Source organism: Cavia porcellus, unplaced genomic scaffold (assembly GCF_034190915.1).
Source record: "Cavia porcellus strain 051 isolate PalLab524CR breed Dunkin Hartley unplaced genomic scaffold, mCavPor4.1 scaffold_31, whole genome shotgun sequence".
Taxonomy (NCBI): domain Eukaryota; kingdom Metazoa; phylum Chordata; class Mammalia; order Rodentia; family Caviidae; genus Cavia; species Cavia porcellus.
In genome coordinates this window covers 28,350,267-28,367,875 of record NW_026947514.1, presented here as the reverse complement: position 1 = coordinate 28,367,875, position 17,609 = coordinate 28,350,267, and the positions used below count along the sequence as shown (strand labels likewise).

The window sequence follows — 17,609 nt, the reverse complement described above, 5'->3', positions numbered from 1 at the left end:
CAGAGTTAATATGCTCTGAGGCTCTCTTTGACTTGTAAACGCTCTTGGTTTGGCTTTTCCGTATTGTCACATAGTTTTTCCCCTGGACCTGTGTCCTGCTTTTCTCTTCTAAGTTTAGCAGTCCTATTGGATTCAGACCGACTTATATGAACTCATTTTACCTTGATACCTTTTTAAAGCCCCTGTCTCCAAATACAGTCACTTTGTAAGATTTTTGGAGGTAACAATTTAAAGATGTAAATTATGAGGAGACATTCAGCCCATAACGTGGGATTTTACACAGTCCTTTATGTGAGTTAGGTCATTCCCATTACAGATTATCATTAGATAATCTAAAATAAAAGCAAGGTGTTACCAGGTAACTCCTTCCAAAAGTGGCTCACCAATCAAATGTTTTGGGTTTTGGGTTGCTCCTCTCTCTTGGAGTTGGATTCTTTGTTCTTTTTGTCTCAAAGAGCTGAATGAAATGAGCAAAAAGTGGTAGCAAAATATATTTGAAAAAGTAGAAGTGAAGAGTGAGAGAGAAACTGGCTCTGCAGAGCGAGCTTGGGCCAGGTGAAATAGGAACAGTACACGCTGGAGGGCGGGCTATGGTGAGGAAAGCCAGGGTAGCAACCTTTTCTTGGTGTCTGTGTTCTTTTATGCTGAGTAAACCTGCAAAAATTTATATATATGGATCCTGAGAGGCAGTGCTGGAGTCCTACATCTCAGGCTAACCTCAGGTCCCGGCCATTTTATTGAAAACCTGTTTTGAGCCAGGTGTGGTGGCGCATGCCTGTAATCCTAGCACTCAGGAGGCTGAGGTAGGAGGATCCTGTGAGTTTGAGGCCAGCCTGGGCTATCTAGTGAACTCAAGGTCAGCCCGAACTGCACAGTGAGACCTTGTCTCAAAAAAAAAGAAAGGAAAAGAAAAAGGAGAAAAGAAAACCTCCTGTTCTTTCAAGAAGTTCATGTGCCAGACTTTGGGATACACTCTGTTCATGTGTTCTGAGATCCTGAAATTAACTGGTCATGCCTAATCTGCTAGCCATTTTGCCACACCTAATCTATGTCAAAATTACATGTACCTGATACATGCGCATGTTATTTATTATATAATTACCATAGCTCAGGCATTCTAACTGAATGTTTTAGTTAATTGTTTCATTTAATCTTTGTATCCCCCCCCCGTACTAAAGATTAAACCTAGGATCTTTGCACTAAGCTATATTTCAGCCCTTTAAAAATTTTTTAAATAAAAATTTTATTGATCCTGGGACTTGAACTTAGGGCTTTATATGTGCAAGGCAAGTGTTCTGCCACTGGGCTGTGTCCCCAGCTTCAAATGACTTTTTATTTTGAGACCAGATCTCTCAAAATTGCTAAATTGCCTAGGCTGGATTCAAATTTATAATCTGCCTCTGCCTCCCCACATGCTAGGATTACAAATGTGTACCACCACAAGCAATTCATTCTTATAGATACTATATTTCCCCGTCATACATATGGCAAACATGATATTCAGATAGGTTTTGCTGCTTTCCTAGAGAGTTGGTAGTTAATTGGATCTATTTCTTACCATTGAATTATGGTTGTTACAGGATAAGACATGCAACAGAACAGTCTGTAATCTCTTTATACAGTTGCTAATAGCTAAATATAGTGATTCAACCCTTGGAATGTGGCTAATGCATCTGAGAAACTAAAATTTTAATTTAAAAATTTAATTTGAATTAAATAGGCACATGTAGCTGGGCAAGGCATACAACTATAATCCCAGGACTCCAGAGACTGGGCAGGAGGATTGTTGAGAGTTCAAGGCCAGTTTGGGCTACATAGTGAGTTCAAGGCCAGCCTGAATTATATAGAGAGACTGTCTCAAAAAATAAAAAACAAGAAAACAAAACAAAACAGCCACATGTAACTAGTGACTACAGTATTAGACAAAATAGTCATGGAACTTTAAATTGTGAAAACCTAATGTTTTACTTATATAAAAGTGTTCACAGAAATATGGTTTCCTGTATTTTACTAGAAATCTTTTTTCTTTAACTTGCAAATGTAATACATGCATGTAGTTTTATTCAAATGATTCAAGAGAGGTTATATGAAAAATAAGTGTCCTTATGACCATAAACTTAGTTTCTTCCTAGAGGCAACCATTATTTCTTTCTTTCCTTTCTCTCTTCTGGAAATAGCCTACAGATTTACAAATAGAAGCATTCTTTTAAAAACGTACAGAGGCACTTTTTTAGGCAAATCACAATCTAAGTATTTTTTACATTGAAGACAGCTGGGCATGATACCTGTAATTCCTGTACTCTGGGAGGCTGAAATAGGAAGATCATAAATCCAAGCTCAGCCTGGGCAGTTTATGACTTAGCAGGACCTTGTGTCAAAGTAAAAAAATGAAACAGGACTGGGGATGCAGCGTATTGTGAAGGACCTGGGCTTGAGCTCCAATGCCAAAACAGAACAAAAAGATTGAAAACAAAAGATTTTTAAATTATTTAAATACTTTTAAATCTAAATTTTTGCATTTATTTCTTGTCTCTTCTAATTCTTGATGAAGTAACATGAACTGAACATATTTTGTTTTTATTTTCCATGTGAGTTCTTATACTATAAATTCTTACATATTTGAAATACATATACTTCCAACTTTAAATGTAAAATATTTACTCTTATCTCTGTATTTTTACTAACCAACACTGAAGAGCACGTTTTCCAAATAACTGAGCTGTTTTAAAATTAATATTGGCATGATGTAAAATTACAGTTGTAGTACTTATTTTAGATGATAGGTCAATGATATTTCTTATCTGAATACTTATTTTTACTAAAAACTTTAGTTATTTACAAGGCTTTTTATTATATAAAATTTATTGAAGTGTTATTGTACTAGATCTAAAACAATTATATAATATGATTCTCATAAGGAAAAATGCTTTCTTTCCACTACAGAAAACTTGAGGATCTTGTCTTTAGGAAGAAACAACATAAAGAACTTAAATGGACTGGTAGGTTGTTACTTCTTTTTTTAAAAGCACATACTTTTTTCTCTCATAAAAAGTACCTGTAAACTGCTGATAATTTAAACACTGATAACATTTTCATTTATATCATTTATATCATATTCATTTATATCTCTCTTGTGCTCTCTCTCTCTCTCTCTCTCTCTCTCTCTCTCTCTCTCTCTCAGTATTGGAGATTGAGCCCATGGCCTTTGCCCTGAGTTACATCCCCAGCCTGTTTATTTGTTTGTTACTTTTGAGACAGTCTTGCTAAATCTCTAAGATACCTGGGCTGAGCTCAGACTTCCTGTCTCTTGCCTCCACCCCCAGAGTGTTGGGATTGCAGACACATGCAACTATACCACACTTTTCACCTTTTATTTTAGATTCTTCAATGGGTATATCGATAATGAAATTCCTGCTGTCCATACTGCTTTGCATTCCCATTTAGCTTAATACATAAGACCATTCTTCTCTGTCATTCATTCAACAAACTTACTTCATATACGTGCATTTCCTGAGAACCTTCCTGAGCACTAGAGATATGGCAGAATATAAAACAGTCCTTGCTCATATGCAGTTTATGCTACCTTCAAGGGCTGTATACTAAAAGTTAATTGCAAAATACATCAGATGATGATGAAGGCAGTGAGACACAATAAGAGAAGACAATGATGGGAAGTCTTCCTGTGGAAGCGAGGATGTAGACTACGATGCTGTAGCCATGACAAGGGGACAAATGCACAGGCTGAGGGAGCAGCAAGTGCAAATGCCCTAAACCTTGTTCTGCTTAGTGCTGGAGCAGAGCAAGAGTTGACCGAGAGAAGACGATGGTCCTCAGTGGTGCTGGACAGGGAATCGGGCACCAGGCCACACAAAACATTACAGGCCACAGTAAAATTTAGATTTTTTTTTTTTTTTTTTTTTTTTTTTTGGTATCAGAAATCAAACTTAAGACCTCGCACTTGCCAGGCAGGCACCTGTGCTGCTGAGCTACATCCCTGGCCTAATTTTAGATTCCCGCCTCCTCCCAAGTTTCTTGTGAAGCCATTGGAGGTTTTGGATCAGAGGATGCGATTTAAGTTTTTAAATAATTTAATATCATACCTTCCCACCTGAGCTGTAGATTGAATCCAGGGGCTCATTCATGTGTAAGCATTCTCCAGCTGAGCTGCACCCCAGCTGAAAGTCTCATCCCTTTCTTCAGACTCCTATTAGTACATCATCGGTTGTTTTCTTTCTAGCATATATTTGTGTGTGCATGGGGTGTGTGTATGCATCTAAAAGCTTTGCTGTTTATATGTAAGCTAAAGAAAACTATAGCTGTGTGGAGATGTAAATGCTACGGTTCCAACAGGTTCGCATAACAGCTTAATTATTCATCCAAACATCCTTCATCTTAGCATGATTTCAATAGCTGAGCCAGTAAATAACAAATAATATGTGAAATATGAAATCTTAAATTTAAGGAAAAGGTTTATTTAAACTATTTAGGAAAGCCTTTAAGATACTTTATAGACCCATTTGTTTTGTTTTTTGTTTTTGATAGTGGGAGTCAAGCTCAGGACCTTGCTATTTATAAATCATATCTTGCTAAAGACTTCTAAGCCATGTTATGTTATCCAAATTCATTTATGCAAACGAAACAATAATAATAATCTATCATTGTATGAGATCCAACACTAAGAGGTGTTACAGCACTTCATAAAGCCCTTCCAACCCCTTAACCTCCAACATGAACTTATTCACAGAGCCGACACTTAAATTTTCGTTTCAATACTCATGATGGTCTTTTGACCCTAAAAACTTGTAAATTTCACTAATTGAAAGAGATGTTAGAGAACTTTACTAGCTTCCTCATTTTTTCAGTGTTTTAAATTATAATAAAATATGCATAAAGTTTACTATCTTAACCAATTATAAATGTACAGTTCAGTAGTATTAAATTCATTTGTATTGCTATGTAGTCATCACCAGCATCATCTCCACAGCTGTCTTTATCTTAAAAATGGAACTTCTGTCCCCATATAACAATAACTTCCCAGAAAGCCTGTGAGTCCAGCTCTCAGAAGGCTGAGGCAGGAGAATGTCGCAAGCTCAGGGCCAGGCTGGGCTACCTAGTGAGTTCCAGGCCAGCCTAGACTACAGAGCAAGATCCTGTCTCAAAAAAACAAAAAACCAATAACTTCTCGTGAGCTGCTTCCTCAACCCTGGAAACTATTCTTCTATTCGTGTCTCTATAAATTTGACTGCTCTAGATATTTGTCTTTTTGTGATTGGCTTATTTCATTTAGCATAATGTTCTCAAGGTTCATCCATGTTATAGTGTGTGTTAGAATGTACTTCTTTTTTATCATTGAATATCTTCTCTTTGTCCATTTGGGGTGCTTCCAATACTTCTTCCCTTCAGTTATTGTGTAAAGAATGCTGTCTGAACATTGGTGTAGAAGTATCTCTATGAGATTCCACTTTCATTCCTTTTAAATATCTTCCCAGAACTGGAATTGTTGGATCGCATGATAATTCTGTTTTTAGTTTTTTAAGGAAGTTCCAGTTTTTCGAAGCATCTAGACCAATTTAAATGCCCACCAACAGTACATAATGTTTCAATTTCTTTATATCCTTGTCAACACTTATTATTTTCTGTTTTTATGGTAGCTACACTAATGGATGTGAAGTGGTGTATCACTGTGCTAGTCTCCTCATTTTACAGACTAAGAAACTGAGGAAAGAAGCTGGTATAGTGGTATACACCTGTAGTTTAATCTACAGGAGAAGCTGAAGCAGATGGGTTGCTTAAATCCAGTTCAAGACCAAACTCAGCAATGTGCTGAGACAAGGAGGAAGACGAGGAGGACGAGGATGGGGAGGCAGAGGGGCAGGAAGAGGAGGAGGAGGAGGAGGAGAAGGAGGAGGAGGAGGAGGAGGAGGAGGAGGAGGAGGAGGAGGAGGAGGGGGAGGAGGCGGGGGAGGAGGAAGGGGGAGGAGGAGGAAGAAGAACAAGAACAAGAACAAGCAGCAGCAGCAGCAGCAACACAAGGGAGAAATTATTTTTTTCACAGGCAAAAGCAGACGAATTTAAGTTTCTACTCAATCCAAAAAGCCAGATTATTGAATGACAGATTTCACTGAATAGATTCATGCAGACTTTACCAGTTTTATTTATTGATATTTATCAGATTGCTTTACCAAAATATTGTCTTCATTACTTCCTTACAAATATGTTGCTTAGAATGACAATACCTTTTCAATTCTCTTCAGATTTTCTTTTTAATTTAATTTTTTTGAGTCAGAATCTCCCTGTGTAGTTCAGACTGGCCTTGAGCCTTGAGTTCACTATGTATGTAGCCCAGGCTGGCCTTAAACTCTTGGTAATCATCCTGCTTCAGCCTCACAAGTGCTGGAATTACAAGCATTTGCCACCATGCCCAGCCTCTTTGGGCTTCATTTAGTGTTAATTTTACTGCAACTCTTTCATTCTAGCCACTAAGCTTTTCAATCCATCTTTGTGGGATGGTACTTTCATATTTTAGATGCTGATCACTTCTCAAATGATTAGTCCATAAAAGCAATAGTCCATTTTGAGCTGGTATATAAATTCTTATATTTAAAGAGGTACAGAAGGCAGTAGAATAGACTAAAAATGTTTTGGAAGGTACAACTATACCCTGAGCATCCAAAATTTATACAGTTGTGATTCAATATGCCTAAGAATTTCTGATTCCCCAAAGTTATTCCTGAAAAGTGGAACATATCCTTTTTTGGTTTTGTTTTTCTTCAAGTTTCAGAAAATTGTTTGTTCCCCTCCACTTAGCCCCAAAGTCAAGGGCTGAGGCTGTGTCAGAGTCTGAAATGCAGAGAAGGGAGGTTGGCAACCGCATACCCAAGTTTGAGGGGTGCCCCTTACCCCAGCTGAGCAGACAGGTCAGAGTCTGGCCAGGTAAAGGAAGCACCCCAGTACCTGGCCCTGACTCTGCCCTGCATACCTTCCTCAAGTGCCTGCTCGGGTACTAAAGCAAAGAAACACAGGCAGGAAGAGGGGGACAACTGAGACGAGTCGTAGGTGAAGGCTAACCCCTGTCTGGGTGCTCACACACACACTTTCACATGCTGCAAAACATAAGCTTGTGCTCCTGCACACGTGTATACCCACACATGCACACACACAGAGTTGGCTTCCAAAGATGGGCCAGAGGGTACGGAGAGTGGAGCAAATAGGGAATGACAGGGGAAACTGAGCCTTTGGCTAGCGACCCCATCCCTCTGGAGTAACCCTCTGCCTTCAGCTGGGTGACAGCAGTTCTCCCCCTGCCCCGCATCAGCCTCTTGACCTCCTGAGTGGAGAGGGGGTGATGACAGTTACCAAGTTTGAGAGGTTACCGAGGCAATCCAATTTGAATAAATTATAAGTTAAAGGTAAATAAAATAATCAGTGGTTCCTGCCCAGGACAGGGAGATGACATTGCATGACTTGCCTGGAGCTTGGCACAATCTCAGGGTATCCCTAACCCTGAGTCCCCAAATGCATTGAAATTTGGTCATGGCAAAGCAACTGCTTTCAAATGACTAAAAGTTAAATCAGAAGCAGTCAACACTTCAAATGAGCAAACAAAGCACTGAAGACATCTTCAAAAGCTAATTTATGTAAAAGAGTTTCTGTTCGATCTAAAATTGTTAATCACTTTAAAGAAGACTTTATTTTGGTAAATCATTAAAAGAACAAATTCAGCACACCGGCTGTATAGAAAATTAATCAAATTGGCTATGTAAAATTAACCAGGAGTCTTTGCCTGTACATATAATTGGCACTGAACAAATGACGGAACCCAGAATGAAGCCTAAATCTTCTTTTTATTTTTCTTTTGGTGCTAGAGATTGAAGCAAATATGCACTCTATCCCTAAGATCCATATTTGATTAGTATTTTTTCTGCTACCTCATGCAGTATAAATTAGAGACATGTGAAAGAAGAGGATCTAGATCAGAGAAAATATATTAATAAAATTTAAATTGCTAAAGAATGATTCTCCTCTTTTGAAACATAGATAGATAGATAGATAGATAGATAGATAGATAGATAGAGATATAGTATTGATGATATAGGACTAAAGATAGCAATAGAGATAGAGATATTAATTACATGCCCAGGGAGGTGTCACAATATTACTCAAGAGGACTTGGTTAAATTACAAATGTCTGTTAGAAGAATGCCAGAATTTTGAAAGCTTGTGTCTTCTATTTGGAAAGTTGAACTAAAATGAAATGTTGAACCTGGGATGACACACAGAGCTAATTCAGACCACCCATTCTCAACCTTTCCCCTTTGTTCTACAATTATGGAATTATGGAAAACACATTCAGGATCTTAATCCTGGGACATTTATTCTCTCCATTGTCATTGAAAGTGCAATTGTGAGGATATAGACCTGGGGCCACCTTCTAGACATAACCTTGTGCATGTTCATGAATTAGGAGGAATAGGGAAGAGGTGATTGAACATCCAGCTGATCCTGCCCAGAACTTTTAAAATTTTGTCTAGAAAAAAAATCACTGAATTTGTCTAATGTCTATGAAAATCTTTTTGCAATTATTGATTATATCTAAAATTTAAGAGGCAGTATGATATAACCTTTATACTATAATAGAAAGTCTTTACTAATATTTAATAGTTAAGGTTAAAACTGCATTTTATATATATATATATATATATATATATATATATATATGTATGTATATGATAAGATGAACTGCTGGATGGTAGGATGGATAGATGGGCAGGTATGATAGGACAAGTATGGCAAAATGTATGGTGACCATAGTGAGCATTTAAAATAAAATTCTTTCAACTTTTTTATGTTTAAACTTTCCTATAACAATTTTGAGAAAACCCTGAATTTTAGACTTAACTATACTACTTAATGTGCTGTTTTCTAAAAAGCCCTAAACTGTGGTGGTGCCCACCTATAATTCCAACACTCAGGCGGCTGAGGCAGGAAGATCATAGTGAGTTCAAGGCCAGCCTGGGCTACATAGAGATAGAGATATTAATTACATGGGTCAGGGCCAGTCTGGGCTACATAGCGAGAACCTGTCTCAAAATAAATAAATAAGCCTTAAAGTGTCTCATAATAAAAATCCAATAGCTTATCTACTTTAAATATAAAAACCAAATTAAAAAAAATGTAAAGACCAAATAATAAGTTGGGTATGTTCCTGTAATTTTAGCAGTCTGGAAATCTGAAGCAGGAAAATTTTGAGTTCAAGCCTGGCCTGGACACTTTTAGTGACTTAGTGAGACCTTGTCTCAAAATTTAAAATTGTTAAAAAGGCCGAAGAATGTAGCACACGGTGCAAAGGCCCTAGGTTCATTCTCTAGTATTGCAGGGGGGCAAATAAGACCAAATAATATATAATCAATAGGCTAGTAATTAGAAGTTCTAACATTCAATGACAATGATACTACAATGCCATTATTTCTCTTCTTGGTAATTACATAGCTATTCTTAGCAAAGAATGTTTTGTGAATTTTTGCTCAGTGAAACAATCAGAATAGGAAGAGTTCAGAGGGAAGGAGAACGTTCTATTTTGTTCCCTAAATGGGAAAAAATGTCCACACAAAAGTTAGCTCTCCTTCAAGTGGATAGGCATGTCTTAGTTTTCCTTGAAAGTCACTGTCCATGTTTATAAGGCAGGGACAGAAAAGAAAGGCTAAAAATAAGCATGTAAGTTACAATGCTTTCTTTTTCAGGAAGCTGTAGGAGACACGTTAGAAGAACTGTGGATCTCCTACAATTTTATTGAAAAGTTGAAAGGGATCCATGTAATGAAAAAATTGAAGATTCTCTACATGTCTAATAACCTGGTGAAAGAGTGGGGTAAGCTGAGAATGACTCTTTCCTATCTATCTACCTCATGTTTCCAGAACATACCCAATAGAGAAAAAGATGCAGAGTGGAAACATTTATTTCTAAGCACAGAAGAAGTAGCTACAGAATTTCTTATATTTTTTATAGAAACAGTATAGAAATTCCTAAATTTTAAATGCATGAAATTTATATTTAAATTTGTACTTAGGGCAAATATAATTAGATAGGTCCTTGTCCTGTTAATCAAAGGCTCAGGGAATTAGCTTAAATCTAATAATTCTTGAATGGAAGACTTATTTGATATCTATATTGCTTTGCTTTTTATTGCATGTTTCTAATTCAGCATGTACTAAAGCCCTGTTATGTGCATGATCGATGCTAGACTCTCAATATACATAATTGAATAGAAAATATCCCTGCCTTCAAGGAGCTCACAGCTGAGTGGGGAATTTTACTTAAAAGCTAATAATTATAACATTTATTACAGGTTCTGCAATAATGAGCTGAATGAGTTGCTTTAAGAATTTGAGGTTGAAGGCCAGTCGTGGTAGTGCACACCTGTAACCCCAGCACTTGGGAGGCTGAGGCAGGAAGATCACTGTAGTTCAAGGCCAGCCTGAACTGCATAATGAGACTCTGTCTCAAAAAGAGAAGAAATCAAGAATTTGAGGATGAAGGAATAGAGACAAGCAGTTTAGCTCGACCTATACTGATGCAACACAGCAAGAACATTTGTTATTGTAGATCGACTAGTTATTTTCTTTTCTTTTTTTTTTTGTCTTTTTCATTTTTATTGGTACCAGGGATCGAACTCACAACTGCCTGCTTGTAAGGCAGGCACTTATGCCGCTGAGCTAAATCCCCAGCCCCGACTAGTTATTTTCAATTCTGACCCTTATCTTTTCTTCCTGGACCCTCTTTAGCAGGTAGAATAGAGAGGTCTTTTTTCCCTCACCCACCTCATAACGTCCTCAGACAGTAACTTCATATAGAAAAATTTCTATAACCTTCTTCAAAATCTTAACTAGTTGTCCTGAATAATCACAAATCGAGGGTAGCAATTTGGAATTCAGTCTCTAAAATCATAACAGTAAAACTTTCCATTGTAATGTGTAAAGTGTCGTTTGTTCTTATAGCTGAATTTGTGAAGCTGTCAGAACTGCCGTGCCTGGAAGACCTGGTATTCGTCGGCAATCCTCTGGAAGAGAAACATTCTGCCGAAGGGAACTGGATAGAGGAAGCAACCAAAAGAGTGCCCAAACTAAAAAAGCTGGATGGTGAGTGACCCTGGGGGGCTGGCTTAGGAATGTTTGCTAGTTATAAAAGTGGAATTTTTGGCATGGGATCATGACAAGGAGTAAAACTAAAGAAAGTGATGTATTGCCCCTAATCTTAAAGACCATTTCTATCCATGTGAAATTTAATGGTCCAGGTATGCCAGAATGCAATGAAAAATTCCTAAGATGTTTGGGCTAATACAAGATCATCCTTATATCAGGGTCTCCTAGAAAAAATTTAGGCTTATTCTCAAGTCACAGAAGTGTTTTGTGGAACGGTTACACGTGAATGGTGAGTAGGTGCTTTCTCACAGTGGTGAAAACCTGAGTGTTGTGTCTCGTACCCATCGCTCCTCAGTTTTAATTTCCCTACCATGGAGATTCGTGTCAATGTCGCTGGATACCACTGGCTTAGCTTAGCATGCTCAAGGCCCTGGGCTCAATCCCCAGCACCAAAAAGAAAAGACAGAAAAAGAGAGAGGGGGCCAGGAATATAGCTCAGTGGTTTAAGCACCTGCCTGGCAAGTGCAAGATTCTGAGTTCAATTCCTGGTACCAACTAAAAGAGAGAGAGAAATTATAGGTGTGTGTCACCCTATCCATGTTATTTTTCTGTAGGCTCTTGTAGGCATGTTTGTTTACAACTCTACAATTAGGGAGCTGTAAAATTATAAGTATTTAAATCACTTGCAAATTCTCCTGAGGGCCTTTCTATTAAATTTGAAATTTAAGAGATTATTTTGTGAAACCATTCTATTATGTCACATTTCACAGCCTCTTGGAGCTTCTCGGGTTAACAGGGAAATACTTTCATTTAGAACCTGTTGAGAATAAACAGAAATAATTTTCTTTTTCATTTTAGGTACTCCAGTAATTAAACAGGATGAGGAAGAAGAAAATTAACACCATATTTTCCTCTTTGTGTTAACTTATTTAATTGTCATGAGAACAGTAGATAAGTTTTGTATAATTCTCTATTTTAAAGATTCTGTGTGGAACAGAAAGTTCTTAAAAGAAATCTTACTTCCAATTTTTTTTTTAAAGCTACCCAGTATTTCTCCCCAAAACCACTAACACCAACTTTATGTAGTCTAGTTCTCTTTTTGGAAACTAACTTTTCCACTTTTTGTCTTCATTCTCTGTTATATACCATGTGAGCCCATCTATTGAAATGTATAGATCAATGGTTTAAATAGCGAAAGAACAAATATTGTTTATTCAGTTTGTTTAGTACTTTTTAGGTCAGGCATTTGAATCTGTAGAAGGTCCCTCTCCCTAGGCCTCAGAAGTGCAAAGGTATCGTGCCGTTGGTTTTGAAGGGAGTGTGGCAGTGGAAAGAGCGCCTCTTAGGAACACACAGCAGCAGTCCTGGAACCAAGACTCCAGCTGGAAAAAGCTGTGGTATCAAAAGGAAGAATGAGCATCTTGGAGGCCTTCTAGCCCACACTGTATTTATTTGTTTGTTTTTCCAAAAATGTGTAGATTGTCAACTGGAATTTAGTTGTGTTTACAATCATGGCCACTTGAGTCACTGTATATGTATAATCAGTTATTCTGTGACCCAGTTCAGTGGTTAAAATGACCATCATGGCCCTCCTTTGACCAATAGTGTGGCCGTGTTATCCATGTGGACCTGGCCTAAAGCACATTTTTTTTGGGTTTATAATTCCTTACAGTTTAAAGTCAGCAGCTCTCGACTAAACATCAACCATTGATATGCATCACAATTTGCCCCAAGAATTTAGTCTCCTGATCCTCACTATTATCGTTAGAAGGGTACAGACTTGAAGATTGAATCTGGTACTTCTCAATAAATGAAGGTTATTTTCAAGTATATATAATACACATATATTTCAAACTTTATTTTTTTTTTTTTGAGAAGTTCTAAGTTGAGCAGCTCAGAAAGTGTAACGTGTAAGTGGTTGTGGAAGGAAGAGAGGAGAGATGTTTCAGTGAGATCCCAGACGAACAGCAGTATGTTGGAGAACTGCCTCCTGTGTGAAGCACTCAGATGATTTAACTTCTGAACTGGAAAGCAATAGTCAGGTGCAGAGATTAGAATTTATAATGTAAGAAAAATTTTCTTTCTGGAAAATGCAAGATCAGTAATCGGATGAAGTCTATAGCAGGTCATGAGTGATGCACTAATAGACCACAAAATAGAAGTCAGGGGTCTTCTGCCAAATTGTGCCTAAAGTCTCTCCCCAGAGACTACTGATTCTTATCTCCCCATCGAATGAAAGAGGGGAGAATCATTTTTTAAAAATGATTGCATAAGTAGTCCTAGGTTTCAGAAATCTACAACTATCACGTGAGAATCACTTGATTTCTCTAAGAGTCATTCTTATCAAAAGGGACCACTGCTTTGACAATCAACTCTAAATCCAAACAAGAACACTTGGTCTAACCCCTTTACTCTTCCTTTCAGTCTGATAGGAAGAAGCCTTTACCCTGACTGGCTTTTAAATGCAAAGCTTTCAGCATTTCTTTGTGAACCATGCTCCTCAGTGACATGTAAGGCCCATAAGCTGAGAGGGAAGGCGATCTTCTGGTAGTTTGCACTTCATCCAGTAGGCAAGCTTGAAGCCATATTGCTCCGTATGGGCTCCGTATGGGTATATTTTCTAAAAGTTACTCTGGAAGGGAATATTATAGAAAATGGATGACTTTGTATTGAATTTATTTATGAAGTAGTTTACAGTTTAAGTGATTTTTCTGAATTTCTATAACATAGTTTTTTTTCTTAATGTTTTTTAATCACTGGTGGTTCTCAGAAAATGGTGCTTTTCAGTGTCCATTTTACACAAAATTCACATTCACTTGTATTCAACAAATATTTGAATGGCTTCTATGGATCCCTGTTCCTGGAATTAAAGCCAGAATCTGTGCAATTAGAAAATGGTGGATTGGATATATGAAGAAGTTCAGTACAGTCTCTCAAATCATTCTTTTATCATCCTTTAGTGCTGCACATTTAGTTTGTATTTGCTGCCTTTGTTTGATGTCTCAGATTAGATATTTGACCTACTTAATATGGATGATGCTATGGTCCTGTGTTAGAGGATCATTTAAACTTCTTTTTCTTCTAGTACTGGGGATTGAACCCAGGGTCTTTGCACTGAGCTACATCCCCAGCCTTTTTATATTTTGAGATAGGGTCTCAGTAAGTTGCCCAGGCTGGGCTCGAACTTGTGATCCTCCTCTTTTAGGCCCCAGAGTTCTGGGATTACAGGTATATACACCTTTCTTCTTTTCTTATAAATGATGGCAGAGCTCTGGCATCAGCCTAGTATTTTAATTCTTCACAGTAAACTTGATTTTCATCTACCAAGGAATTCAGCTTTTCTATTTTCTGTAATTCTAAGCCTATGACCATATTACTAAGTCAGGCTTGAAAGGTTTTTGTGTTCTGTTTATAAGATTGTGTTCCCTTAAACTAGAAGTTCTCAACATTGGCACTACGTACTGGGCTAGCTAATTCCTTGCTGTGGGAGACTGTCCTGTGTGGGATATTTAGCAGCATCCCTAACCTCCACCAATGGATACCAGTAGCTCCTTCTCCCAGTTATTACAACAAAAGGTTTCTCCAGACATTGCCATCTTACCTCTGGAGGAAAGATGGGAACAGATTCTCCCCTAGTTAAAAACCAGTGCTTTTTTCCCTCCGTGTTCCTTTTGTCCAGTGTCCATCTATTTTCGCTGCATAGCCATGTGCCAGTGGAGTTATGTGAAAGAAGGACGGAAGGAAATGGTCAGAGGTGTTCCTTTTTATGTAACACTAATTTTTGTAGGTTTTTCATAGTATTAGAAACTCAGGGCTAGAAGGTTAAACTTATACAGTTTATTTTAGCGGGGCCTCAAATTTTATTTCTTACCATCCTTGCTTATCTTAGGACAGTGTTTATTAACCTACCTCTTTTGTTACTGTCAACAGAATTCAATATTATGGTAGATTTTGCTTTGTCTCTAAAATTTCATAGTTTGAAGATACTTCAGAAAATGGATCATCCTCATTCTTTACCTAATATGCAAACTTTTACAGACTGTGACAGTCATTAAATACAGAAATACTGTGTAAAATGTATCCTGTTTAAAAGTTAGCTGATGTAGACTTGATTTTGAATGTGATCTGCTTATTATTACTGGTCAATAACTTGTATGCTTACTGAATCCATTCCATGTATGAAAACAGTATGCAGCACTTACGCACGATTCCTGTTTGGAGTTTTCTACTTGAATAGGTGCTTCTTTTGACACTTTTTGCCAGTGAGTTGAAAGCAGAATGAGGAGGAATGGAAACTGAATCATGACTGTTGACTGATTCTCAGAGTTGGTGATGTAGAGTCTGAATCTTCTACCTGGATTTTTCTAAAAGCTAAGGGCCAACCCAGAAGAATCGAATTTAGTCATTCACTTTAGAAAGCTGTAAGAAGTATCAAAGCATCTATCACAGGTAGTTAATGTTTCTCGGAGTGCAGTCAGATCATTGGTTCACTAAGACCTCACACATCATAAATATTGGTAAAGGAAGAAAACTGTTAACTGCAAGTTATCCTTTATGGAAATTCATTCCTTTGGCGCACACTTTCTTTATTTGGGCCTTTTAATGTGTCTATAAATAATGAAACAAGATTCAGTGTAGCAGAGTTGGTGACTATGTTCTTTTTACTTTAGCAAGTCATACGGTTTTCCTTTTGTAAAACTATAAAATAGATGAAACTTAACCAACTAAGAGTTACATTTTAAAATCACTGAGCTTTTAGAAATACCGTATCAATATACCTACTTTTTATTAATCACTGACTACAAGAGGAGAAAACTAAAAGGAAAACTAGACTAAGTCTCATCTTCTTCTGACCTAAAGTAAGTTTAATACTTGACACTTAGAGAAGTCCTAGTCAGATTCTAGGTTATTTCCCATATTGGGCAGGCAGGTTAGAGGGGAACCAGCCAACCAAATTATAATCTAGCAAATTTAACAGGGGTGGGGGGGGGAGAATAAACTATTTTTCAGTAGATTTGCACTTTAAAATTCTAAATGGATGTTCATGGAAAGTACTTCCAAAAAGCAGATGGATAAATACCTAGCTTACACATAGACATTAGAGAATCAAACCTCACCCTTGGTCATTCTAAGCCAGCGTGAACAATTGCTGTCTGTTGATATAAGCAGAATCAGGATTTCCTGATTCCCTATTTGAGTCATCTTCTATATCTGCTGTATCCCAGATCATCCCTCTGGAGGATGTATCAAGTAATTCTCCTACTCAGACACTTTGTGAATTATCTTCCCCACACCCAAATTTGTAAAACTAATTTAGATGTTGTCTGCATTAAGTTGTTGCTAAATTATATTGGTTAGAAGCACTTTGCTTCTTTGATCAGTAGGAAGTACCTACCTCCAAGGTGCTATTGCCTACAGTGATCACTCCTATCAAGACTGGTGAATTAGACACAGAAGAGAATATGTTTGTATCTCCAACTGCTTCTCCAAGATTGTTGGCTATGATCATGAGCTTCATTCCAGGATCTTTGGCTTTTAGAACCAATTCCATTCCAAAGAGCATTTTAACATCTATTAATACTTTGGTAATAATCTTTTATACACAGGAATTTTGTAGCATGACTTTATGACTAAAGTTACTGTGTTAAATTATTTAGAAATGAGTTGTTGAATGTTATTTTGTGAGACTTGTTTTAAAATAGTAATAAATGGTGATATTTTATAAGAAAAGGACATTTGTGTCTTTTTTGTTACATAATCATCAGTTTTCGCTGATAGAGAGCAACTTTGGGAACTTCCAATGATACTCAGTTCCAAGGAAATTCACCCTTAGGGTAATGGGGGAGGAAGGAGGAGAGGGAGTGAGAGTGTACACACACGTGACAGCTTGTGGAAGCAAGCTGATGCAATTTCAACATAAGCAGAGCCAGGATTTCCTGATTTTCCAACTTGGATCATCCTCTAAACCATTTCAGTAGTTTATTACAGTGACAGCATCCTTTCCCACATGTATTAGTTTTCTACTCTTTCAAATTAGTTGACTGGATAGTGTCCTAGGGACAACAAATTACTACTACATTTGACCATTCCTAGTCAGCTTACTTTCAGAGTACACTAAGTAAATGTTGGCTGACAGGCCCTTGAGAAACAGGAACCACACTGCAGTATCAGTAACATCATACTGTGTGCTGCCAGCCAAAATGTACTGTTGGTCACAGAATAAGCCTGCAATACGGTTTATACTCCTAGTCCCACAAGTATGTATGAAGATACCTTGCTTTGCTGCTAGCCTTCCTTAAAAAGTAGCAACCTTTAATTCTGAGCCTATAATGGAAAGCCCTACTCCAGATCATAATAGCTGAGTTATTTTTAGTTCATTATTTCTTAGATCAAAGGATGAGCATCTAGGATCCTAACACACTTTTATGTCATATGTATATATTTTGCTAAATACATGCATGCATATATAGA

The 17,609-nt window shown here is 37.4% G+C and overlaps 1 protein-coding gene across 1 annotated transcript in view; it reads left to right on the top strand.

The window, feature by feature from the left end:
* The window catches only part of Dnal1 (dynein axonemal light chain 1), a 38,558-nt gene extending 21,690 nt beyond the window's left edge, over window positions 1-16,868 (top strand). Inside the window, exons 5-8 of the mRNA XM_063240919.1 lie at window positions 2,944-2,999; window positions 9,741-9,867; window positions 10,995-11,135; window positions 11,997-16,868. Of these exons, the coding sequence (XP_063096989.1) occupies window positions 2,944-2,999; window positions 9,741-9,867; window positions 10,995-11,135; window positions 11,997-12,037 (365 nt within the window). The 3' untranslated portion in view covers window positions 12,038-16,868. The remainder of the gene's footprint in view (window positions 1-2,943; window positions 3,000-9,740; window positions 9,868-10,994; window positions 11,136-11,996) is intronic.
* The last annotated feature ends 741 nt before the right edge of the window (window positions 16,869-17,609 follow it).